The sequence below is a fragment of the Neodiprion lecontei genome, chromosome 1 (genome assembly GCF_021901455.1).
Source record: "Neodiprion lecontei isolate iyNeoLeco1 chromosome 1, iyNeoLeco1.1, whole genome shotgun sequence".
Classification (NCBI taxonomy): Eukaryota; Metazoa; Arthropoda; class Insecta; order Hymenoptera; family Diprionidae; genus Neodiprion; species Neodiprion lecontei.
Window position 1 is genome coordinate 30,608,379 of NC_060260.1, and position 22,471 is coordinate 30,630,849.

The 22,471-nt window shown below is 45.1% G+C and overlaps 3 protein-coding genes across 5 annotated transcripts; 2 read left to right on the top strand and 1 right to left on the bottom strand.

Moving 5' to 3' along the window:
• Positions 1-1,948: 1,948 nt before the first annotated feature.
• On the top strand, positions 1,949-10,601 carry LOC107224375. The gene is made up of 6 exons (XM_015664401.2): positions 1,949-2,160; positions 5,202-5,332; positions 6,638-6,947; positions 8,121-8,367; positions 8,834-9,229; positions 9,308-10,601. The coding sequence occupies exons 1-6, from the start codon at positions 1,970-1,972 to the stop codon at positions 9,422-9,424; spliced, it is 1,392 nt and encodes a 463-aa protein (XP_015519887.2). The 5' UTR covers positions 1,949-1,969; the 3' UTR covers positions 9,425-10,601.
• A 355-nt stretch (positions 10,602-10,956) lies between these two features.
• On the top strand, positions 10,957-13,729 carry LOC107224366 (galanin-like G-protein coupled receptor npr-9). Its single transcript, XM_015664390.2, has 5 exons — positions 10,957-10,992; positions 11,922-12,398; positions 12,505-12,672; positions 12,972-13,174; positions 13,269-13,729. Exons 2-5 carry the CDS (start codon positions 12,046-12,048, stop codon positions 13,673-13,675), a joined length of 1,131 nt encoding a protein of 376 aa, XP_015519876.1. The 5' UTR covers positions 10,957-10,992; positions 11,922-12,045; the 3' UTR covers positions 13,676-13,729.
• Positions 13,730-13,860: 131 nt separating this feature from the next.
• Positions 13,861-16,876, bottom strand: LOC107224374 (SET domain-containing protein SmydA-8). Of its 3 annotated transcripts, none has more exons than XM_015664398.2 (5): positions 16,766-16,876; positions 15,521-16,001; positions 14,994-15,371; positions 14,565-14,900; positions 13,861-14,429 (listed from the first exon to the last, which is right to left on the bottom strand). In XM_015664398.2, exons 2-5 carry the CDS (start codon positions 15,937-15,939, stop codon positions 14,120-14,122), a joined length of 1,443 nt encoding a protein of 480 aa, XP_015519884.1. In that variant the 5' UTR covers positions 15,940-16,001; positions 16,766-16,876; the 3' UTR covers positions 13,861-14,119. The 3 variants fall into 3 exon arrangements, with proteins under 3 accessions (XP_015519884.1, XP_015519885.1, XP_015519883.1); XM_015664399.2 differs by having other exon boundaries at positions 15,521-15,998; positions 16,766-16,857; XM_015664397.2 differs by having other exon boundaries at positions 15,521-16,019; positions 16,766-16,857.
• Between the last annotated feature and the right edge of the window lie 5,595 nt (positions 16,877-22,471).

Here is a 22,471-nt window from a genome sequence, read left to right on the forward strand (position 1 = left end):
AGCTTTGTGGGTCTTCTCCCCTGCCCCCGTAAACATGACCCGAGAGACCGAACGAAGTCACCGATTGGGGTCCGAGTCGACGGTCAACCACCCAGAGATATCCTCCACGTATGCTGGCTGCACCGAACCGAACCGACCGCTCGAAATTCTCCGTAGTGCGTCACGCTGAAATAAATCACAGAAAATCTCGAACTCGGGCGAATTCGCTCCCCCCCCCCCCTCCCCCCCTACCCGAGATAGAGAGAAAGAGAGAGAGAGAGAGAGAGACGATGACGATCGCGGAGAGATAGAAAGTGAGAGCGAGAGAGGGAGAGAAAAGAAAGTAAGAGCGCGGATTCTACTTTTAGGGAAACGAGCCGATCCGCGCGGCTAACGTACGGTTCATTTCTTTCTAAATTAATCCCGGCTCTTTGTATATCGTCGGTTCAAACAATCTGCACGCACATCGGGCTGCACCATGATGCGCGACGCGTAAGCGATTCTGACGAGGAACAGCAGAGCTGCACGCGCGGAACAAGCGGGTGGGCTTCGAATTTCGCTCGCATCCAATTTGTATCACGATGATCGAAGGATTGATCTCGTAGGTGGGCAGCAATTTTCTTTGGGAAGACCGTTTCTTCGCCGCGGAGGACAGGAGGGGGGGAGTCCAGCGTCATGCACGCCTCTATATACGTATATATAATCGAACCGATAGAAGTTTACGGGGGGGCTGATATACGAGTTGCCTCGAGGCACGGCTTTACTACCGCCGAAATGGGCCCTTCCTCCGCAGAAATTGCCGCACGTCTAGAGCCTCCAGCTAGACACTCGTCTACAGCCCAGCCATGGGGTGAATCCCGGTTGAGGTTGTGGCCTTGTCTTCGCCCCGTTCTGCCGAGCACGCACGACGCGGATCTTCCGCGCGTCGACCCCGCGCGGGTCCACGCTCCCTAACCGGCACGAAAGGGTTTCCCGTTTCAATATTTTATGGTTCTGGCCCACACCCTCCGTAAACTGTCGTACCGTACTCTGCAGGAGACCGGCTCTGAGCTCTGCCGCGTAGGAGGTCATCAGAGCGACCATTGAGTTATGTACTCGCCGTTCGACCGCTCTGAGTATGTCCATCATCCTGGCGGTTGTTAGAAAAATTCACCGTGAACCCGGTGATCGCCCTCGAGTAGCTCGTAAAACCGTAAAGTTCGTTAAGACATCGCGCTTAATCACGGTGCGCGCTTAACCCGCTGGATGAACCGAGGATAATACTCGTACACTGAGAAAAGAGTTTATTCGCTGTTAACAAACGTGTATTTTAATATAGCAAAATAAATGTTTCGTTATTGTTATCAAATTTTAGTTGAGCCAAGTAATGATCGATAGAAATTTGTTAACAGTTAACGAATCACATTTGGCGCGGTTAAAACTTGACAATAATAACGAAACAATTATTTTCCCATGTCGAAATATACCTTCGCTAACAACAGATGAACTCTTTTCTCACTCCAACAGAGGCGAGGATAACTTTGGTCCGAGATTGGAGAACAACGGTGTCGAGTAGTAGGAACGGAGTGAAATCTTCCAACTTCTGTATCACATCGGCGGATCAGCCATTGAACCCTGCTCGACGTTTGCTTCGCCCTTTCTCTGTAGACGGTCATACGTGTATACCCTGCGAATTTGGATCGGTTAAAAAGGGCAAAAATCGCGACGTTTAACGTGGCCGAAAGTGCGTGTCGTGCGATACACGCGTGACGCAGCCTCCGGGTGGGAAGGAGAAGGCGACGGAGGATCCTCTTCGGCGTCCCAGGAAGAACCAGGAAGGGAATGGGATAGAAGAAGAAGAAGAAGCGGTGGGAGGGACCAAGAGGGGTTGCACAATGTCGGCGGCATCGGACTCCGTGGTGCAGCAGCGCGCCCTCCTCTCCGAGAAAGCTACCGCGTTGCGTTTCCACGCACAGTCGAACTCCCTCGCCTCTCGAGGCCGGACGCCACGATGCCGCCACTTCTGATCGGGCTCGTACTTGTTGTGGCTCGGATGGACAAGGCCGAGGGTGAGTCGCCTCTTGACAGCCCCCGACCCTTTGGCCAAGGGAAAGCCTCGCGCGCCGAGGAGTTCGATCGGACCGGCGTTCTCCAGCCGGACAGTCAGATCACCGCCACCCTTCGCCCCGGGACCAACTCAGAGTAAGTCGAACCTTCATTATTTTATCCGCGTGCTTCGTCCTGGCCTCGCCAAGTCCTGTTTTTCCCCTTTCGTACGACGGACACGGTCACTTCCAATGATTAATCGTAAAGTCGTAGCTATAGATACTCTACGATCTGACAGTTACAAAAATAGTTTCTCCGAAATTATATACGTCAGTGTGACAGAGTGTTTTTGAACTATCAAAGTTTTGAGTGTACTATTCACACAATTCAACGTCCTAGAACCGAGATTTAGAATAATTTTAAGCTTATTCGGATCGGTTGAAGAGTAAATTCTTCACTGAAATCAAAATCTGTCATCAATTAGTTGGATCTATTAATGATAAAAACGACCACTCAGCCAACTCGAGAATAGCATCACCTGCATGTGTTGGTCATAATTTTATTTTGCAGCAAAAGTTCTAGGCCTCCTCTTTGCGAAAGTCTGCAACAGTGAACATGTTTTCAGAAATACTTCCGCTGCGCAGAAGATTTTTCTCAAATTTTACGTGTTTCTAAAAGCAATGGAATCTCTAGAATGAGCATACCGCGAGCATAAACTTCGAGTCGCTTATTAGGAATTGTTATTCAGTTCCCTATCACGCTCGTTATGCTGTTGATATTTTTCGAAACTACCGTGTAGTCAGTTCCTTGCGGTTACTTACCGTGTAGTGTAACATTCGATAACGCTGCTGACAGTTCTATAACATACAGTTTGTGAACATTTCTGAAGCGATTATACTGCGGAAGTTTTCACGAGCCTGGTTAAAACTGGCATCATTAGTTCTGAGATTGAATTCTGAAACGGTGTTCAATGCTATCCTCTCGGAATCTGAGACAACTGAGACATATTAAACCCTGTATCAAATATGTAAATGCCCGAGGAAGTGCTTTTCCAGTACATGTAAACGCAGTTTGACTCAACGATGCAAATTGTTGTCCAGATTACGGTTTTTTTTTCTTTTTAAATTAAATGATATTCTTTTGAATCAATAATACATTTTTACGCCATATTTGGGCTTTTCAAAAAATTCTTTCTCCATCCGTGGAAACAATAATAATCGTTAAGACGGGTCAGTAAAAATGTAAAAAAAATTCCGGTTATCCGCACCGTTGATCGTATTCCAATACAAGGAAAGGCATTTTTGTCGCTGGAATTGGGTATAATTGGAGGACGATTAAAAACTCTCAGACTTTGAGGTAACGATTGACGTATGAAACGAAGATTAGAAAAGCTTCCTCCGGCGGTGGTGTCCTGCCAGCGATTCCATCGTCGGTCACCTGGAGCGCGTCCCGACGCTGAAAAGAGGGTCGGGCGTTGCGTCGTGGCGAGAACCCACGTGCACCAAACGGCGCGTCCTGTCGCGACGTCACGGCTAATAAAATCTCGCTATCAGATGGGTTTCCAGGGAAGTCGTCGGTCCCCCTCGCGGTGCATACCAGAATTGATTCGAGGTTTGTGCAAAGCCGGTGCCCGATTTAGACCGGGGGTCGCGCGCGCGACCCCAGACGCCGCGACGCCGGCATTGTGCCCCGACGCTAATTTTACAATAGCTCGGTGACTGGCAAGCACGTGCAGCGAGCGGCGTCCCGACGCCCGCCACCGACGCTGCCGTTCAGCATCGGCGGCACGCTTATTGCTGCACCGTTACTGCATTTGCCTCTGCCATTCGCGGTCCCCCTGCAGCCTTATTGCTGCACTTCTCTCTTTTATCTCCGGCTAACTCTTTTCTGCCGAGAGCCAACCTCTTTAGACAGTCATGGCAGACGAGGTAAAAAAACGTCCCGCGCGTTTAACTGGGCCATGGTGTATGCACCTATATATAAAATGTACATATTTCAGCGCGATTTTCTCGTCTTCGCTCCACGTAGCTCGACACTCCATTTCTTACCCCGTTCCGCACCTCTTTCTCGTCACATCTCGCACTGCAAGGCTCCTCGAATTTCGATCGTCGAAACGGTCGAGGTTGGGTGACTCGTGGTCGTTTTTCAATGTTAGAAATGATCGAAATCAATTTCAAAAATTTCCATTAGCGACGCTTAAGCATCACTGTTGGGTAAAATACTTCCACAGATCCATTTAAAATACGAAATAAAAAATGCTTTTAAAAATATAATTTAAATGAGTCGATGTAAATTGTTACTTTAAAAATGTTTAAAATATTAAATGCAAAATGCCATTTGCATTTTAAATATTACCCAGCAGTGTAAGGCGTGATCAACATGTCACCGATATGTTGAAAAGAAAAGCATCGAAAAAGGTCTGTTGCACAGTCTTATGTTATAAATAATAATATTTCAACTAACTTTACGCGTAGAACGTGTAATTTACGACGTGAGGTAAAGCAACACATCATGTGTGTGTAAAAATAACAGAATCGTTGCGTACATAGTATTCTTTGTAACGTAACATCGTTTCATTCAACATTACTGTTCCATCGTTCGAACTTTTATTAATCCCTACTAAAACCAGTCGCAAATTGATTTGGACAGTTGATATTCCACTGCGTATATCCTGACTAAGTATCCGTGTGCCGAATATTTCCCAATTCCACAATTAAAGCCCTCTGTCTTGCGATGTGGCGTCACTTGGAAGGCGTCTGTAGGTCTGCTATTAAGTAGCAAAGAAATGGCACAGACATTGTATACGTAACGAGACACGTGCAAATGCGGGTGGCTTTGATGTTGCTAGAAAATGAGCATGTGAAACCTGGCCAAGCTTGAGATTAATTTATGACCCAGTCCGAATGAACACAGGTCTGAAAATGCGACTATTGCGTGCGTTTTGCCGGTTTAAAGACGTGAAATTCTCACTCCGCAAGGAACGTACGGATATACGATACCGTGTCCGACGTCCTCAAGCACGACTGCTCGAAAGTCAATGTTACACGCGTTTATGCAAAATCGCCTGCATGCGTACGTCCCGTCGCAGTTGACTCACATTTCACCTTTACTGCAACACCTCGAGTGACTCAAGGTTCGCTTCCCTTCCCTCTCTGCGCCTGCTCCCGAAGCTGAACTATTCGATTAAATGATTTCAGGTTCTACTACCTGATTCATCACGAAGGGACGCCCTTTACGCTGCTGGTCAGCCCGTGCAGCGGCCCGATATCCTGGACGGTCAGCTACGTCCGTCCGCCAGAAAACGAGTCGGATGCTGACGAAGGGAAGAGTGAGTAATCTCATTTTTTATTTCTTTTAATATCGCTGACCCATGTTTTTTGAGACGCAGGTCCGGATGACTTTCGGTTTTTTGGTAACAGAGCGAGGCGCATTGGGAACCCCTAAATAACGTTATATATTTTCGCGAAAGAGATTTACTACCGTTTGTCACATGGTGCAGAGTTTCTTTAAGCTGTCATGTTGCTCTGAATTTATTCGTTCGAGATGTTCAATTTATGGGCTTCCCGCCCGACGTAGAAAACTTCAAATTCCGTTTGTACCGTGCCTTGAATAAGGAGCCTCGGGTCAAACTGTATTTACCGTTGTTGATGAAATTTAAGTACTATTTTCCTTCAATATTTTCCCTACCATTATACCTACACCGATTCTATCGTTGGATAGAACGGTCTCGTACAAATATTCAGTGCGAAAACTGTATCTCGCCTCTAGATTTATTGAGCGAAAATTGTTTCGTCGTACCACGGGGAAAATGTGACAAGTGAAGACTCGCGACAAACGGGAGTTGCGAGTCTATCCCTAGGCCGGCATAGAACGCGAGACGTTCAGCAATAAATCCCTTCTTCAAAGAGCCAACGAAACTCAAGTTTCTAGCGGCAAAACCCGTAACGTACCGCACTCCTGGAATGCGCTAACAAGCAGTTTTCTGACCGAACACCGGAGACAGAGCATATTGCCAAGGCGAATAGCCATATACGCGTCATAAGTACACACGTACGTTGCATGTCAGCCAGATCCTCGTGTCTCCTAGCAAACTCGCTGCATCTTCCTATTTTTCATCCGTCTCACCGCGGATGGAGAGAAATATCTATATTCGTATTTGATTTACATTTGCTGTTTTTGCTTTTTCTTTCCACGAAGTACATAATTTTAGATTAGTCCGGGGTACTGGGATCGAAGCAGACTAGCTTAATGTTCGATTATGTATTTCCCAAATCGGTACTATCGATAACACGCATAACTATCTGACACGCAATATTCATGCAAGTTTGCCCCCATTCTGTGTCGTCTATCTACGTCTATCCGTGTATTAGGAGGCATATACAGTGCGGTGTACAAGCTTGAGATCAGTGCCAGATGCTGAATTCGATCAATTTTTAACCATGTAAATCGAATATCAAGCTCACAAGTTCTGATATCTTTATTTTACTCATCGCCCTCAAATATATTATGAATGTGTTATACAAAAAACTCCGGTGAGCCAATGCCGGAAGTAATCGTGAATCATTTTGGGACAATAGTCTGTCGCATGAACGTTATTATGACTGACAATGAGAATGCTCCACTTTGTGACTAGAGCGATGGCCAGTGACGAAGCTCGTGCCGGGTTCGCCGTTGTTCACCTACGCCGGAGTCGAGGCGCGAAATTTCTCAATGACGAGGGCACAGGAGGGCGTTTACCGCTTCGAGATAAGATCAACGACGACGTCAAACGGCAGCGCGGAGCGTCGGGGCGTCGACACGGTCCGTCTCTACGCCACGACGGAGATTCTGGAGCACCAATCCATCCTCGAGTTCGGGAACGGCGGCACGGGACACCGTCGTCATCTCCTGCGGTTCCAGCAGCGACGGAGCAAACGACGTCTCGGAGTCTCGTGGAGCTGGAGGTAATAACGGTCCTGTACCCGGTTGACCCCTACAGCGTACGAGAAACTGTAAGAAACCGTAAGAAACAGAGGAGGAAGCCGTGAGAAACCAAGAGAAACCATAGGTCGATCAATCAATCGATTCGTCTACCGGCGTCAATATATTTCACTTCTTACCTTCTTACCGCTGCTCTCGTGCAGCAAGCAGCTGCACTTGCAGCAAAAGCGGTTAGTTTTCTTTATTTTTCGCTTCATCGCCGCGCTGACCGACGACTGATATCGAACTACGCTCCTTTCCACTTCGTTCTACCGGTTAATAATGTTATTACCGATCTTGCCTAATCGATATTCCATCGGTATTTCACATTTCCGATCAAATTTAATACCAAGCTGTTATTCTATTTTTCGTTTCTTCATTCAAGCATCTGGAAGAAATACTGAATTCGTTTGAAAATTACATGTTACAAATACATAATCCACGAAGTTCGTTTTCAACTCACGGTATTTATCAAATACACCGAAACGAGAACCTGTAAACAGTTTGTACGAAGCCTTCTTTGCCTTGGTATCCTTACTGAAATATACAGATCTGACGATCAGCTGATTACTTTATTCGGCGCCGTGATCCTCTGCCACGTAAACATGGTGGATCCCAGTAAACATAGCGGTACAATACCTACACAGTTTCAATGAAAGTGTTAAATATTCTCAGTTGCATAATATTGTCTGGCGTTGAATAAAAACGTCAAGACGATTCATTTCGATGAAAGGAAAAGGAGAAAACGAACAAATAACAAAGTAAACCTTGAAACTGTCGCTGAAGAAGTAGTTTCGAAATGCTGTCGAAAATAAAATATCTCCATCGGTTTCACGGTAATTATTTTCAACCGTGAGAGCCGATTGACGCGGTGTCGTTTTCCCGGATCACGAAATGCGCAAGTAGTTCAGCCGTTAGCGGTCAGACCGGTAAGTGAAAACAGTCCGTGGTTGCCGGAGCACACGGTGCATATAACGCGGCGTCGCTTTGCCCGCCGATTCCGTGATTGAATATACGTCGGTGTTGCGCGTGCGGGTGGCCCCGGGCTGGCGGCGGTGAACGGCTGTCGAGTATTCAGTTAACACCGGGTAAAGTAAATATTGACGTGAGAATACGTGCTCAAAGTCTGCAACAACGACACTTCTCTTGACTTACAGTCGGCCCGTTACCAATCTGACTGAATACTGCCTTGCCGTGACATCTGGGCAGCGCAGACCCCCGGCGACGTTGTGCGCCGCGCAAAACTTGCTCCAGTCAACCTCGGCTTGGCCCCTAGACAAGACTCAGACTTCCGGACATCAACGGCGACGCCCCATTCCCGAGGGCCTTCACTGCCCCAGGGAACCCAGGCTGACCCTTAACGGAATGAGGTTCAACACCACTTACCATTTCGCACTCTACGCGGTTCGTATTATGTCATATCTTGTAAAGATCTATATGGGTGCCGACAGGTAAATATAAACGACATTAGCATTATCGAGCGCGTGAGGAAGCGTTGCATTGTATTTTATACGTTATTGAAACGGAGATAAGAATTGCGAAAATTTCAACTCCTCGAAAGAGGATTTTAAATTACATCGGACGTTGGAGTGAATCGGTTATAACGATCGATTATACTGGATCAAATGCCATTTTCAATTAATTGTACACGAAGCCTACAATTCATGTGCATTTGAATACATTCAGATCTTTGAGTTATCCATGGTTACGGAAATCCTCAGTAAAGACTGTCAAAACCGAACGATTAATAATATTCACTGCAAAACCGTAGGTGTAAATTCTTTTCCATGCTGCTTCACAACGTTTCTCGAGATCATTCGAAAAAGGAGAATTACATCAAGCCCCTGAAATATCTCGATATTGAACGCAGGTGAGTAGGACGAACAACGTGTCGCGCCGAGTAACCGTGGAGAGTCACAAGTTCCGTCGAAACCCGACGCAGACTCTGCGCACCGGCCATCCGGAGACGACGAACCTCCGGAAGAACAGCGGGCTGGTAAACTTCCAGTATCGACCGCGAAGCAACGCGGGGACCGTCTTCCTGATGCGTTCCTGCAGCGGGGGATCCTTCCGGGCCTTGCTTAAGGGGCCCGCAGGGATCATCAGAGACGAAAAGGTGACTGACAGTTTCTTCAAGCTGGTGGCGGAGCCTCTGGAGTCAGGGAAAAGATACGTCCTGAGGATATCGGTGACCCCGGAGGAACTCGAGACTGTTACGACGGTGAAGGTGATCGCACGGGAGGACGTGCCGTCCGCGAATCGGAAGGTAGAGTTGCACATTAGGCCGCTTTATTTCTGCAGAGATGAATTCATCGAGGATTAATTCTCCTTCGTGACTCCACAGGTGCCCGGAAGGAGTCGGTCACGAGAAAATCGATTCTCCAGAGGGTCTTTGTGGTCGAGGCCAAGGAAGCGGTTCAGGGTTGACCAGCGACCCATCTGCTCACTTTCGGATATCTGAGTGAGGAATAAAGTGAACGCACCTCGACACCGTCGGACGCGAACAATCGTGGCGCGTGAACGGGACGGTTGTTGAAAATTAGCACTGTACCGTAATCGCGTTACTGGCGTATCTCCAACTGCACGGCGTTGTCGTACGATTTACGAATAATCATTCGAACATTGAACTCTTGCACCGTTTGTTCGATCTATTGTTCAATATTCAACTTCCGTTGACGATTGGCAACGGTCCGACTTCTCGTTTTGCTTCTGACCGGAAATTTCGCGTATGCTTTTCGGTAAACATGTTATTGAGAAAAATAGAATGATAAACCACGTTTAAGACTGAATTTAACCTCGAATCACCAAATTCTAAACACTGTCCGCAGGTCCCAAAAAATCGAATTTTTCTTCTCTAAATCTCTATTCTGTAAGTTTTCTCAAAACAATGCAGTTTGAGGTATGCAGGTACAGCAAAGGATGCTGCAAATATTGCGTTCTCGAGCCGTGGAACCATGCAGCTAAGCAAATCCGGTTGTATGGTTAAATGTCAAGTGTTAAGTGGATTTGCGTCGATATTACTTGAGAGACGTGAGATGTTTGCACACCGGTACGGTTCATGCTCGCCTTCCGATGAAGTATTTACTATCAAGTTTCAAGAAGCAACTGCAGAGTTCAACGTACTGCACGAGGAATTACATCTTGTTCGTGTTACATTTTCATTTGCGATTCGCAATACCATAGATTGGCTGGATCATTCTGATATCACAAAATCAATCACGCTTCGCATATTTTTTCACGACGATTCAAAATCAAATCCCTAACTTTTACGTCACAATTATCGCATTTAGTTATCGACAAAACTGCCTACAATGACGTGCGTGGCAAAAAAAAAAGGAATCAAGCTCACCAAAACGAAGTAAAATCACTGATGTGAAAAACCCGAATGTTTTTCGACAAAAAATGCGAACAGAAGAGAGGTAAAGCTTGACGAGGGTCACGCTCGAAGCTTGAATTAGCCGCATGAAAAGTTACTCGACAGTGATTTCATGCTCCCTGGGCACCGCGATCATCGCAAAAACTGAATGCAGTCTCATAGCGTTCCCCCGCCTTGTCTAGGGGGGAGTGGGACGAGAATTATCGTTTCATACAGCAAATGTTTTGTATAATATATTTAGGTAATAAAAGGTTTAAACACAGATCTGTCCGATGGCGCGTGACCGCGTGCAAACAAAGCAACAAACACCAGCCAACCAACGGCCATATGTCGGCCGTTCTGCCCTCTCGAGTCCCGTCCGCCTCCTCTGTCTGTCTCTATGTCTCCTCATCCACATAGGTGCAAACTTACGTGTACGCAAGTTACACACGTATATGTATATTCACCCACCAACGTGACGCGCTTCACCTGCGTGCCTTCTCCACTCTCGATGGCCTTTACCCAGCTAATCGCTTGTCAGGTATGACAATGTCGCTGACGCGTTCGCCAGGGCGAACGAGTTTTCGTATATTACCGAAATTCCGACGCCAGGTGGGCTCAGTTCGTGATTGCTGGCCGTGCGAAATTCTCTTGTAATTTAATATACGTAGCAGGTTTGGGAAGAGCAGCTTCTGTTATCTTTAAAATTTTTGGAAATTGTAACGGGTTTAATAGTGTTGAAATTATCTTTCGATAAAATTTATTTATTCTTTGTGCATCATATCTGTCAATATTTGTCGATAAAATTAATTTATTGTCGTACTGTTAGGTTCCAAATTGATCAGTGATCTCTAACTCTTTAAACAAGCAGCCTCTGTTAGTATAAATTTTGAAAATTTTGGTGACGTTTGTTTTGTTTTTGTTTTTCCCTCGTTCTATAAAGTCACAAGTTTTTTTTCATGACGTTTTCAAATCGTATAACGGGCATTGCAATGCATATTGCAAAGTATTTAGAAACCAAACTTCTTTCCTTAAAACAATAGAACTAACTTGTTTTTAAAGATTTGGAGAGACTGGCCAATTGAATCAAACTAGTGATCGACACGTGAAACTTCACACAATCGATTCAATATCCAGAAAAAAATTTATACAAGTTGCATATAACTGTCACAGAAAGTTAATTAATGTAGTAGACTGAAGTGAACTCTAGTATACTTGCGACGCATTGTCAGATAATGTAATCATTAGAACACGATACTTCAGCTATATTTTTCTCCATTTCTCAAAATTGTAACTTATTTTACTCATTAAATTATATACTCGCGAAAATTATATTATTGCTCGCTTGAAGATAGGACGCGATCCTCGAGGATATAGACACTGCAATTTAAAATTGACGAATTTACAACGCGACCACCGCGACGACGTTGAACGACAAATTTGGCACGGAACACGTGGCAAATCACATGACATAATACAAGAAAATACCGCTACAATTTTGAGAAAGACATTCGTAAGCCGCACCCGATTCGTTAGGGTGAATATAAATTCTCATCTTTATCGCTGCAGTCTGCAGTACCATAATAAAATTCACCAACCACAGGCCAACCACGAGTCAAAAGCCGAGAGACATTATATAGCTCGATGGAATAACGCCGCGAAGGTGTTGAAAGTAGTCTATGAATAAATTCAAACAAAGTTAACGAAGCATAAAGTTCGCCACGACCATGAACGAGTCCGACCTGTCAATGTACTCCTTCGGGGCTCGAATCGGTTACCAGATCGTAATCTGGCCCATCGTGGTCATCGGAACATTCGGAAACCTCTCCGTCCTATGGCGAGTCAGTTTTGGCATCGGTATCAATTCGCCCCTGAAGCCAATGTACCGCGGGGTGCTTTTATCCCTCGCCTTGTCGGATCTTCTGCTGCTCGCTACTTCCGGTTACAACACCTTGTCAGGCTTCATTCACCCCAACATTCTCTGGACGCTTCCGGATTGGGCGTGCTCTGTCTTACCGTGCCTCCAGACGACGGCAGCATTGTCGAGTTCCCTTGCTTTGGCAGCTGTTGCTGCCGATCGGTAATAATTTTATTTTCATAATGATTGTTGTGCCTTTTAAACCATTGAGTCAATGATCTGAAGCCATAATGGACCTGGACGATAACCTTTCATTGAATCCTTCGAGGTACCGTGCTATCAAGCCAACCTACCCGCCACCTACTGGACCAACGTGGCCGATAGTCACTCTTCTCATCTTCTTCATCTGGGGTATTTCGATTGGTGCAACTTACCCCGTTCTCAAGCTTTACGCCACTGGCACTCTGATCGTATTGACCGACGTCTCGTACTACAGGTGTGAACTTATTTTTATTCTTCATTATTGAGAAACTAGAGTATCCAAAGAGAATTTTCTCGCAATTTAGTTTCAACAATTTTATAACGCTCATTCTATCTATCATCAATCAAAACCATTTTTCACGCTTTTCGTATTCCTGGTTTTATTTCCAAGAGTAAATAATAGTCTGTAGAAAGAAAGCGATTGAAAGCATTACGAAAATAAAGCAGAAAGTAAAATTACTGCCAGTTTCAATGATATTTTGACCGACGACAAATACGGTTCAAACTAAATGAAAACAATTTTTACGACCGTAGGGCTTCCTTGTGCTTAACAACGGATCGGTCGAAAGCTGCGGTGACCTACGTGGCTATGTACGTTGCGATATTCCTGCCTCTGGCCATCGCCTTCCTGAGTGTTCACCTACTCCTAGCGTTGAAGATATGGAGGCGGAGAAGACGCGGCGACAAATTGAACCTGGCGACCAGCAGCGAGTCACAATTCACCGAAACATCGACCGGTTAGAGAATTCGACTTTTGAAGAGCTGAGAAATGTCGCTGCTCGAAATCCACGTTTCAGAGCCCCAAGTGTAACGAGAGTTCGATTTTTACAGCCACAACGAGTGCAACCATGACCTCACCAGTCACCCTCAGACGACCCATGTCTTCCCCACCCTTCGCACACCGGAATAAGCGAACAGTCAAGGTCGTATTGGCCTTGATCCTTGTCTTCATTGTCTGCAGATTACCGATGTGGACCTTCGCGGTTATCAAGCTTTACATTACCCTCTCGGGGAGGATCTGGTGGCACGTACAAGCCGTCGTCACCACTTTGTCGCTCTTCAACACGGCCGCTAACCCGTTCATGTACGCCTTCATCAACGAAGCGTTGTCCACTGTTGCATGGGTCAGGTCCTGGTGCACCAAAGCTGATGATGCAAATGTCACTACAGTCAACCGGGAGAAGATGAAGAGCAACATGAACAGCATTAAGGTTCCCCGAGGACCCTATTCTCCGTAAAACTTGACTGTTCTGTTTTACATTATTTGTTACCCTAGAAAATTAATCATCTACTTTTATAGCATATGAAGTATCATGTAATGGATACTCTGAGTCACTGTTTTATTCCAAAAATCTCACATTTTACTAGCAAAGGTCCTGATATACAAGGATAGACAGGTAGAAAAATACAAAATACACCCTTATCCTATTTCCAGAGGACTTTTATGTAGCATTATGACGGAATACATATAATACGTTTATTGTCTTGCGGTATAACTTATAAAAACCCACTCAAGTCTTTCCTTTGCTACTAATTCTCCAGATTTTTTAACCACAAACTGAGCTGAGTGCCAAGGCAATGCACGTTGAACCTTATTCCCAAAATCTTAACCTACCATTCCGAAGGTGATCTGGAGCGGATGGAAGGTGTTAATCTAGATTCATGGACGGACCTTAATAAATCTAAAGTAGTTCCGCCTTTAGCAGCCTAAGTAGTTTTTCTCCGGGGCTGTTCGGTGGCTCAAATTTTAAAAGCTTGGTTGCCCTGCAGAGCAAGTCCAGGCGGTCTTCCCCTGGGCACAACGATAGCTCCCTAAGGGCCACCGCTGTGTAGAGCGCAAGGCGACTGCCGTAAGGGTCCAGTACTTGGGTTGTCTGTATCACACGTCTACAAATTTCGGCCTTCTGAGGTTCCTCAGGGGGCAAAAGCTGCATCAGTGAATGGCCAACGGTCAGACAGTGCTGATGTCCGGGATGCAGTAGTACTTGCAGTCTGAAATAGAGCGAGAAACTAGGTTCTTGAATGGTGAAAAATCGAAATTCTTTTTCCTCGAAGAGCTAGTACCTGGCCTATCACGAAATTTTTGTTCAGCTGAATGAGAGGACATTCTTTCCAAACTATCCTTACCTGGACAGTAAATCCGCGAGAGCATGTCGACTCGCGAGCTCCATGGCACCTTCAACTTCCTCGCCGAGTCTCTCCGTAAGCTGCATCACTTCCATTGAGGTCAGAATCCCCGGGCAAGCATTACAAAACCACTCGGTCTCCGAGTCCAAGGGATCTCTGGGCAAGACAAGGCCTGGACCACATGGGCAGACTAGAGTGCCTAGATATGTTCCCAGTTCTGTGGGGTCGGCGCAACGCTGACAACGACAAGAGAAGTATTTAGTTGCGAGAAGGTGTTCGCGGCGACTCCGGGTCGCCCACAAGGCGTGAGTGTAGATGGTGCTGAGGTGCTCTCCCCTGGCGGAGGATAAACGGATGTATAATGACTGATGACTGGCAGGAAAATATTACAAACAAAAATGTAGACTCGTGGTTGTTTCCTAAACTCACTTTTGGACGGCGGTAACGGTGCGAACGGTGATGCAGGGCCGGCCTTTGGCGTCTATGGAGAAGCTGTGCCTCGTGTTTGCGATGCAGTTGTGCTCGAGGAGGCAGGCTGTCTCGTAGAGAGCTGCAGAACCCTCGGGTGGATTCGTCTCCAGCGCGTTGACGTCGATGAGGCCACAGACCCGGGGAAATGCGTCAGCTGCTGCCTGGTCCATTGCCAGAAACGGTGCCAAGTGTTCTCTCAGGCTGAGCATTTCCTCGTGGGCTTCGGTACCGGGACCACGCGAGTCATCGTGGCATTGAAGAGCCTCCAGCAAGGCCCAACGTTTGGGACTTCGCCTCCGAAGCAGCAAAAACCGTAGAGGCAACAGGAGGTCGCATCTGAAAATTTATTTCGTATTTGACTGAATAAATTTCTTGACGTAAAAATATCTACATTTTGACTGGCGATATCACCTAGGGTGATCAGAATTAAGTTCCCTTCGCCATTAAACGCTATAAAAGTCTGCAAGAAAGTCAGCCGTACGCACCTTGGCAGTATCCTGCATTTGGCCAGGATGGCACATTCCGTTCCGTGGCGGTCGTGATCCGTCAGGCCCAGGCATCGGGGGCTGCAAGCGGGCCAGGTACACCCTGGACACCTACTGTGGGCCTGTCGACTTCCGCAACCAACGCAGACCCGCTCGAGAGAATGTGGTACTGGACCCCAGACCAAAGGCGGTTCGCAGACCACGAGGTCACCGGCGTCCAAGTCCCTGGCGGCCAACAAGTGCCGACCGAGTTCTCGATTTTCGCGGATCTCCCATGATCGACATGCGGTTTTGTGACGGGACCAGTCATCCTTCTGATGTTGCTTGGTGCAGTAGAATTGTGCCTTGCAATTGCTGCATCTCAGCGTTGCAAGTTTTTCACAGATCGCACAGGCACCCTCGACGTTATCAGAGCCCATCGCTGTATCTTTCGGCAGTCAACCGGACGAGGCGCGTATTTGAACGATGATAAGTATACCTGCTGTCCCATAAAAGTTATCTGCCAAATTGTGTGCCATATAATGAATGCATATTTTATCATAGATCTATTTAATTTACGACTACCCTGTATACGACAAAAACGAGAATATTTAGAATACCTAAAACTTGGTCGTAAATTCAACAATTGTTTTGTGATCGCGAGAAATTGAGCCGAATTGTGTTATTATAATACTCCGGGAGATCCTCAGCTTTTGCATACTCGTACCTACTTTTATGTCTATCGAGACTGCAAAATTCATTCCACCAGCTAGTAGCAACTAACTTCGAATGTATGGGTGGTTATCAGTGCCAATGTGATCCTAGGGTGGGTTAAACAAACTTTACTGTCGTTGTTTCTCAATTCAGATGTACAATTTTTGAAAAATTGCGAAAGTGTATGTAACTAATTCTATAGTATTACGGTTACAGGAGAATACACTTTCGTTCCAATTGATAAATATTTCGTGAGTAATCATGGAATATGTTTAACTTGAGATGGCCGACCATGCAAGCCACCTTATTATTATACATCACAAAAGGAATCTGCACAAGATGGATTGGTCGATTATATCATCAACTGTTCTTTTAATGAAAATGTACGAACGAAATTCTGGCGAACAATCCAGCTACAGTTTCATATTCATTTATAATTAGACACAATGAGATGCCGGAATGACACAGTTTCGTTACGGCTCACCGATTCAGCTGAATAAACCGATGGCCTAAATTCCTACATACCAGTAAAAAGACATAAGTTTGATTTACCAAATCGAGTGAGTCCTCAATTAACGAAGAACCCGAACGCCAATCCGCCGCGAACTACCGAACACCGTGCACAAGTGGTCTTATGCCTAACGCACGTAGCGCTTTCTTCAGTGGTTAATTATAACTTGAAACAAAAATAGACTTTGAAGTACAGGCCGTCCCACCAGAAACGTCCGTCAGCTGGGATCTTGGCCTCAGTAGGCGTAGGCGTAGTGTGAATTCTTCTCGGAGAGTTGGACGACAACGTTTGATCCGTTGCCTGCAGCGTATTCGGATTGCGCGTAATCGATTCCTCTCGTGAAACTACGTCAATACGGTGCATGAAAGAATTGATTCCGGGATTATGGAAAATAGTCGAAATTTTCGGGAGAACTCTAAAGGGCCTTACTTTTTTCGTCATTTTCAAAGCATAGAAATTTTTTCGTCTCAGAATCCATTCGTACGCCTATTGCGAATCTAATCGAACCTCTTTGATTCCAGGAAAAGCGTTTGGATCGTCGTGGGAGCAACAGCTGTACAAATACGTATGGAATATGGAGAAATTCAAATCTGTATTTATTCGAATTCAGATTACACACAATAGTAACAATACAATACCATACATACCATACACAACTGAACTAACTATCTATTATACAATAATAACAGTCGAACATAATGTTTTCTAATTGTGCTTGAAGTAATGCATATCGAGCTCCTATGTCACCAGAATCAAAATGATTATGTAGTGTTCAATCATACTTCTGCATTTCTTTTTGTCAACTAATTTAATACTATGTGGCAAATTGTTAATTTACTATACACTGACACCCAAACACTTGTAATAGGATTAAGTCATGATCAATAAACAGATGTAAGTTGGGAGCTAACGAATTGTGACTTTTCTGACACGCCATTAAGGAGATTCTGTGTAAAATTCTTATGTTTCATCTGTTACTCCTTGTCCGTTGCCCGCAGCGTGTTTGGACTGCACGCACGCGGATCCTCTGGTGACATTATATCATACAAGCGTATGGACTATCAGCGCTGGCAGATTTGATGGTCGTCAGAATTTTCGGCAAACATGAAGTAGAAATAGCGTTGATTTTGGTGTGCGCTAAAACTCTTTGGTCTAAGTAACAGATTGTATGACATATTCCGAACTACTTGGAGCACCAGGAACGCATAAAGCGCAGCGAAATGAGCACAGGACCAACTGCAGAAAAGTGTAAAAGCGAGGCGCAGCAGCGATAGAATGACGGCGGAAGATACCTGGTTTTTCGGCTGTAACTCTTGATGCGTTGATCGCAGCGTATTGGGACTGCAGCCAATCGATTTCTCTCGCAAAATCACGTCGGAATAGTCCATAGAAGACTTTATTCCAGCACTTTTCAAAATCGCGAAAATTTTCGCCAAAAATGCAAAGGGGTTAGCCTTACTTTTTTTTTGGGCAAAAAACTTTTGGTCTCAGATTCGATTTAAATGACCCTTATCCGACCAATTGGACCCTCAGGAACTCAGAAATCGCAGCGAAAAGAGCGTAGGACTAACAGGAGAGAAATGGCGAGCGAAAAGGCACCTGCTGAAAAATGTCTTAAACACAGGTTCTCGTTTTTTGCCTGTAACTTGTGATGCGTTGATCGCAGCGTATTGGGACTGCGCCCAATCGATTTCTCTCGCAAAATCACGTCGGAATAGTCCATAGAAGACTTTATTCCAGCACTTTTCAAAATCGCGAAAATTTTCGCCAAAAATGCAAAGGGGTTAGCCTTACTTTTTTTTTGGGCAAAAAACTTTTGGTCTCAGATTCGATTTAAATGACCCTTATCCGACCAATTGGACCCTCAGGAACTCAGAAATCGCAGCGAAAAGAGCGTAGGACTAACAGGAGAGAAATGGCGAGCGAAAAGGCACCTGCTGAAAAATGTCTTAAACACAGGTTCTCGTTTTTTGCCTGTAACTTGTGATGCGTTGATCGCAGCGTATTGGGACTGCGCCCAATCGATTTCTCTCGCAAAATCACGTCGGAATAGTCCATAGAAGACTTTATTCCAGCACTTTTCAAAATCGCGAAAATTTTCGCCAAAAATGCAAAGGGGTTAGCCTTACTTTTTTTTTGGGCAAAAAACTTTTGGTCTCAGATTCGATTTAAATGACCCTTATCCGACCAATTGGACCCTCAGGAACTCAGAAATCGCAGCGAAAAGAGCGTAGGACTAACAGGAGAGAAATGGCGAGCGAAAAGGCACCTGCTGAAAAATGTCTTAAACACAGGTTCTCGTTTTTTGCCTGTAACTTGTGATGCGTTGATCGCAGCGTATTGGGACTGCGCCCAATCGATTTCTCTCGCAAAATCACGTCGGAATAGTCCATAGAAGACTTTATTCCAGCACTTTTCAAAATCGCGAAAATTTTCGCCAAAAATGCAAAGGGGTTAGCCTTACTTTTTTTTTGGGCAAAAAACTTTTGGTCTCAGATTCGATTTAAATGACCCTTATCCGACCAATTGGACCCTCAGGAACTCAGAAATCGCAGCGAAAAGAGCGTAGGACTAACAGGAGAGAAATGGCGAGCGAAAAGGCACCTGCTGAAAAATGTCTTAAACACAGGTTCTCGTTTTTTGCCTGTAACTTGTGATGCGTTGATCGCAGCGTATTGGGACTGCGCCCAATCGATTTCTCTCGCAAAATCACGTCGGAATAGTCCATAGAAGACTTTATTCCAGCACTTTTCAAAATCGCGAAAATTTTCGCCAAAAATGCAAAGGGGTTAGCCTTACTTTTTTTTTGGGCAAGAAACTTTTGGTCTCAGATTCGATTTAAATGACCCTTATCCGACCAATTGGACCCTCAGGAACTCAGAAATCGCAGCGAAAAGAGCGTAGGACTAACAGGAGAGAAATGGCGAGCGAAAAGGCACCTGCTGAAAAATGTCTTAAACACAGGTTCTCGTTTTTTGCCTGTAACTTGTGATGCGTTGATCGCAGCGTATTGGGACTGCGCCCAATCGATTTCTCTCGCAAAATCACGTCGGAATAGTCCATAGAAGACTTTATTCCAGCACTTTTCAAAATCGCGAAAATTTTCGCCAAAAATGCAAAGGGGTTAGCCTTACTTTTTTTTTGGGCAAAAAACTTTTGGTCTCAGATTCGATTTAAATGACCCTTATCCGACCAATTGGACCCTCAGGAACTCAGAAATCGCAGCGAAAAGAGCGTAGGACTAACAGGAGAGAAATGGCGAGCGAAAAGGCACCTGCTGAAAAATGTCTTAAACACAGGTTCTCGTTTTTTGCCTGTAACTTGTGATGCGTTGATCGCAGCGTATTGGGACTGCGCCCAATCGATTTCTCTCGCAAAATCACGTCGGAATAGTCCATAAAAGACTTTATTCCAGCACTTTTCAAAATCGCGAAAATTTTCGCCAAAAATGCAAAGGGGTTAGCCTTACTTTTTTTTTGGGCAAAAAACTTTTGGTCTCAGATTCGATTTAAATGACCCTTATCCGACCAATTGGACCCTCAGGAACTCAGAAATCGCAGCGAAAAGAGCGTAGGACTAACAGGAGAGAAATGGCGAGCGAAAAGGCACCTGCTGAAAAATGTCTTAAACACAGGTTCTCGTTTTTTGCCTGTAACTTGTGATGCGTTGATCGCAGCGTATTGGGACTGCGCCCAATCGATTTCTCTCGCAAAATCACGTCGGAATAGTCCATAGAAGACTTTATTCCAGCACTTTTCAAAATCGCGAAAATTTTCGCCAAAAATGCAAAGGGGTTAGCCTTACTTTTTTTTTGGGCAAAAAACTTTTGGTCTCAGATTCGATTTAAATGACCCTTATCCGACCAATTGGACCCTCAGGAACTCAGAAATCGCAGCGAAAAGAGCGTAGGACTAACAGGAGAGAAATGGCGAGCGAAAAGGCACCTGCTGAAAAATGTCTTAAACACAGGTTCTCGTTTTTTGCCTGTAACTTGTGATGCGTTGATCGCAGCGTATTGGGACTGCGCCCAATCGATTTCTCTCGCAAAATCACGTCGGAATAGTCCATAGAAGACTTTATTCCAGCACTTTTCAAAATCGCGAAAATTTTCGCCAAAAATGCAAAGGGGTTAGCCTTACTTTTTTTTTGGGCAAAAAACTTTTGGTCTCAGATTCGATTTAAATGACCCTTATCCGACCAATTGGACCCTCAGGAACTCAGAAATCGCAGCGAAAAGAGCGTAGGACTAACAGGAGAGAAATGGCGAGCGAAAAGGCACCTGCTGAAAAATGTCTTAAACACAGGTTCTCGTTTTTTGCCTGTAACTTGTGATGCGTTGATCGCAGCGTATTGGGACTGCGCCCAATCGATTTCTCTCGCAAAATCACGTCGGAATAGTCCATAGAAGACTTTATTCCAGCACTTTTCAAAATCGCGAAAATTTTCGCCAAAAATGCAAAGGGGTTAGCCTTACTTTTTTTTTGGGCAAAAAACTTTTGGTCTCAGATTCGATTTAAATGACCCTTATCCGACCAATTGGACCCTCAGGAACTCAGAAATCGCAGCGAAAAGAGCGTAGGACTAACAGGAGAGAAATAGCGAGCGAAAAGGCACCTGCTGAAAAATGTCTTAAACACAGGTTCTCGTTTTTTGCCTGTAACTTGTGATGCGTTGATCGCAGCGTATTGGGACTGCGCCCAATCGATTTCTCTCGCAAAATCACGTCGGAATAGTCCATAGAAGACTTTATTCCAGCACTTTTCAAAATCGCGAAAATTTTCGCCAAAAATGCAAAGGGGTTAGCCTTACTTTTTTTTTGGGCAAAAAACTTTTGGTCTCAGATTCGATTTAAATGACCCTTATCCGACCAATTGGACCCTCAGGAACTCAGAAATCGCAGCGAAAAGAGCGTAGGACTAACAGGAGAGAAATGGCGAGCGAAAAGGCACCTGCTGAAAAATGTCTTAAACACAGGTTCTCGTTTTTTGCCTGTAACTTGTGATGCGTTGATCGCAGCGTATTGGGACTGCGCCCAATCGATTTCTCTCGCAAAATCACGTCGGAATAGTCCATAGAAGACTTTATTCCAGCACTTTTCAAAATCGCGAAAATTTTCGCCAAAAATGCAAAGGGGTTAGCCTTACTTTTTTTTTGGGCAAAAAACTTTTGGTCTCAGATTCGATTTAAATGACCCTTATCCGACCAATTGGACCCTCAGGAACTCAGAAATCGCAGCGAAAAAAGCGTAGGACTAACAGGAGAGAAATGGCGAGCGAAAAGGCACCTGCTGAAAAATGTCTTAAACACAGGTTCTCGTTTTTTGCCTGTAACTTGTGATGCGTTGATCGCAGCGTATTGGGACTGCGCCCAATCGATTTCTCTCGCAAAATCACGTCGGAATAGTCCATAGAAGACTTTATTCCAGCACTTTTCAAAATCGCGAAAATTTTCGCCAAAAATGCAAAGGGGTTAGCCTTACTTTTTTTTTGGGCAAAAAACTTTTGGTCTCAGATTCGATTTAAATGACCCTTATCCGACCAATTGGACCCTCAGGAACTCAGAAATCGCAGCGAAAAGAGCGTAGGACTAACAGGAGAGAAATGGCGAGCGAAAAGGCACCTGCTGAAAAATGTCTTAAACACAGGTTCTCGTTTTTTGCCTGTAACTTGTGATGCGTTGATCGCAGCGTATTGGGACTGCGCCCAATCGATTTCTCTCGCAAAATCACGTCGGAATAGTCCATAGAA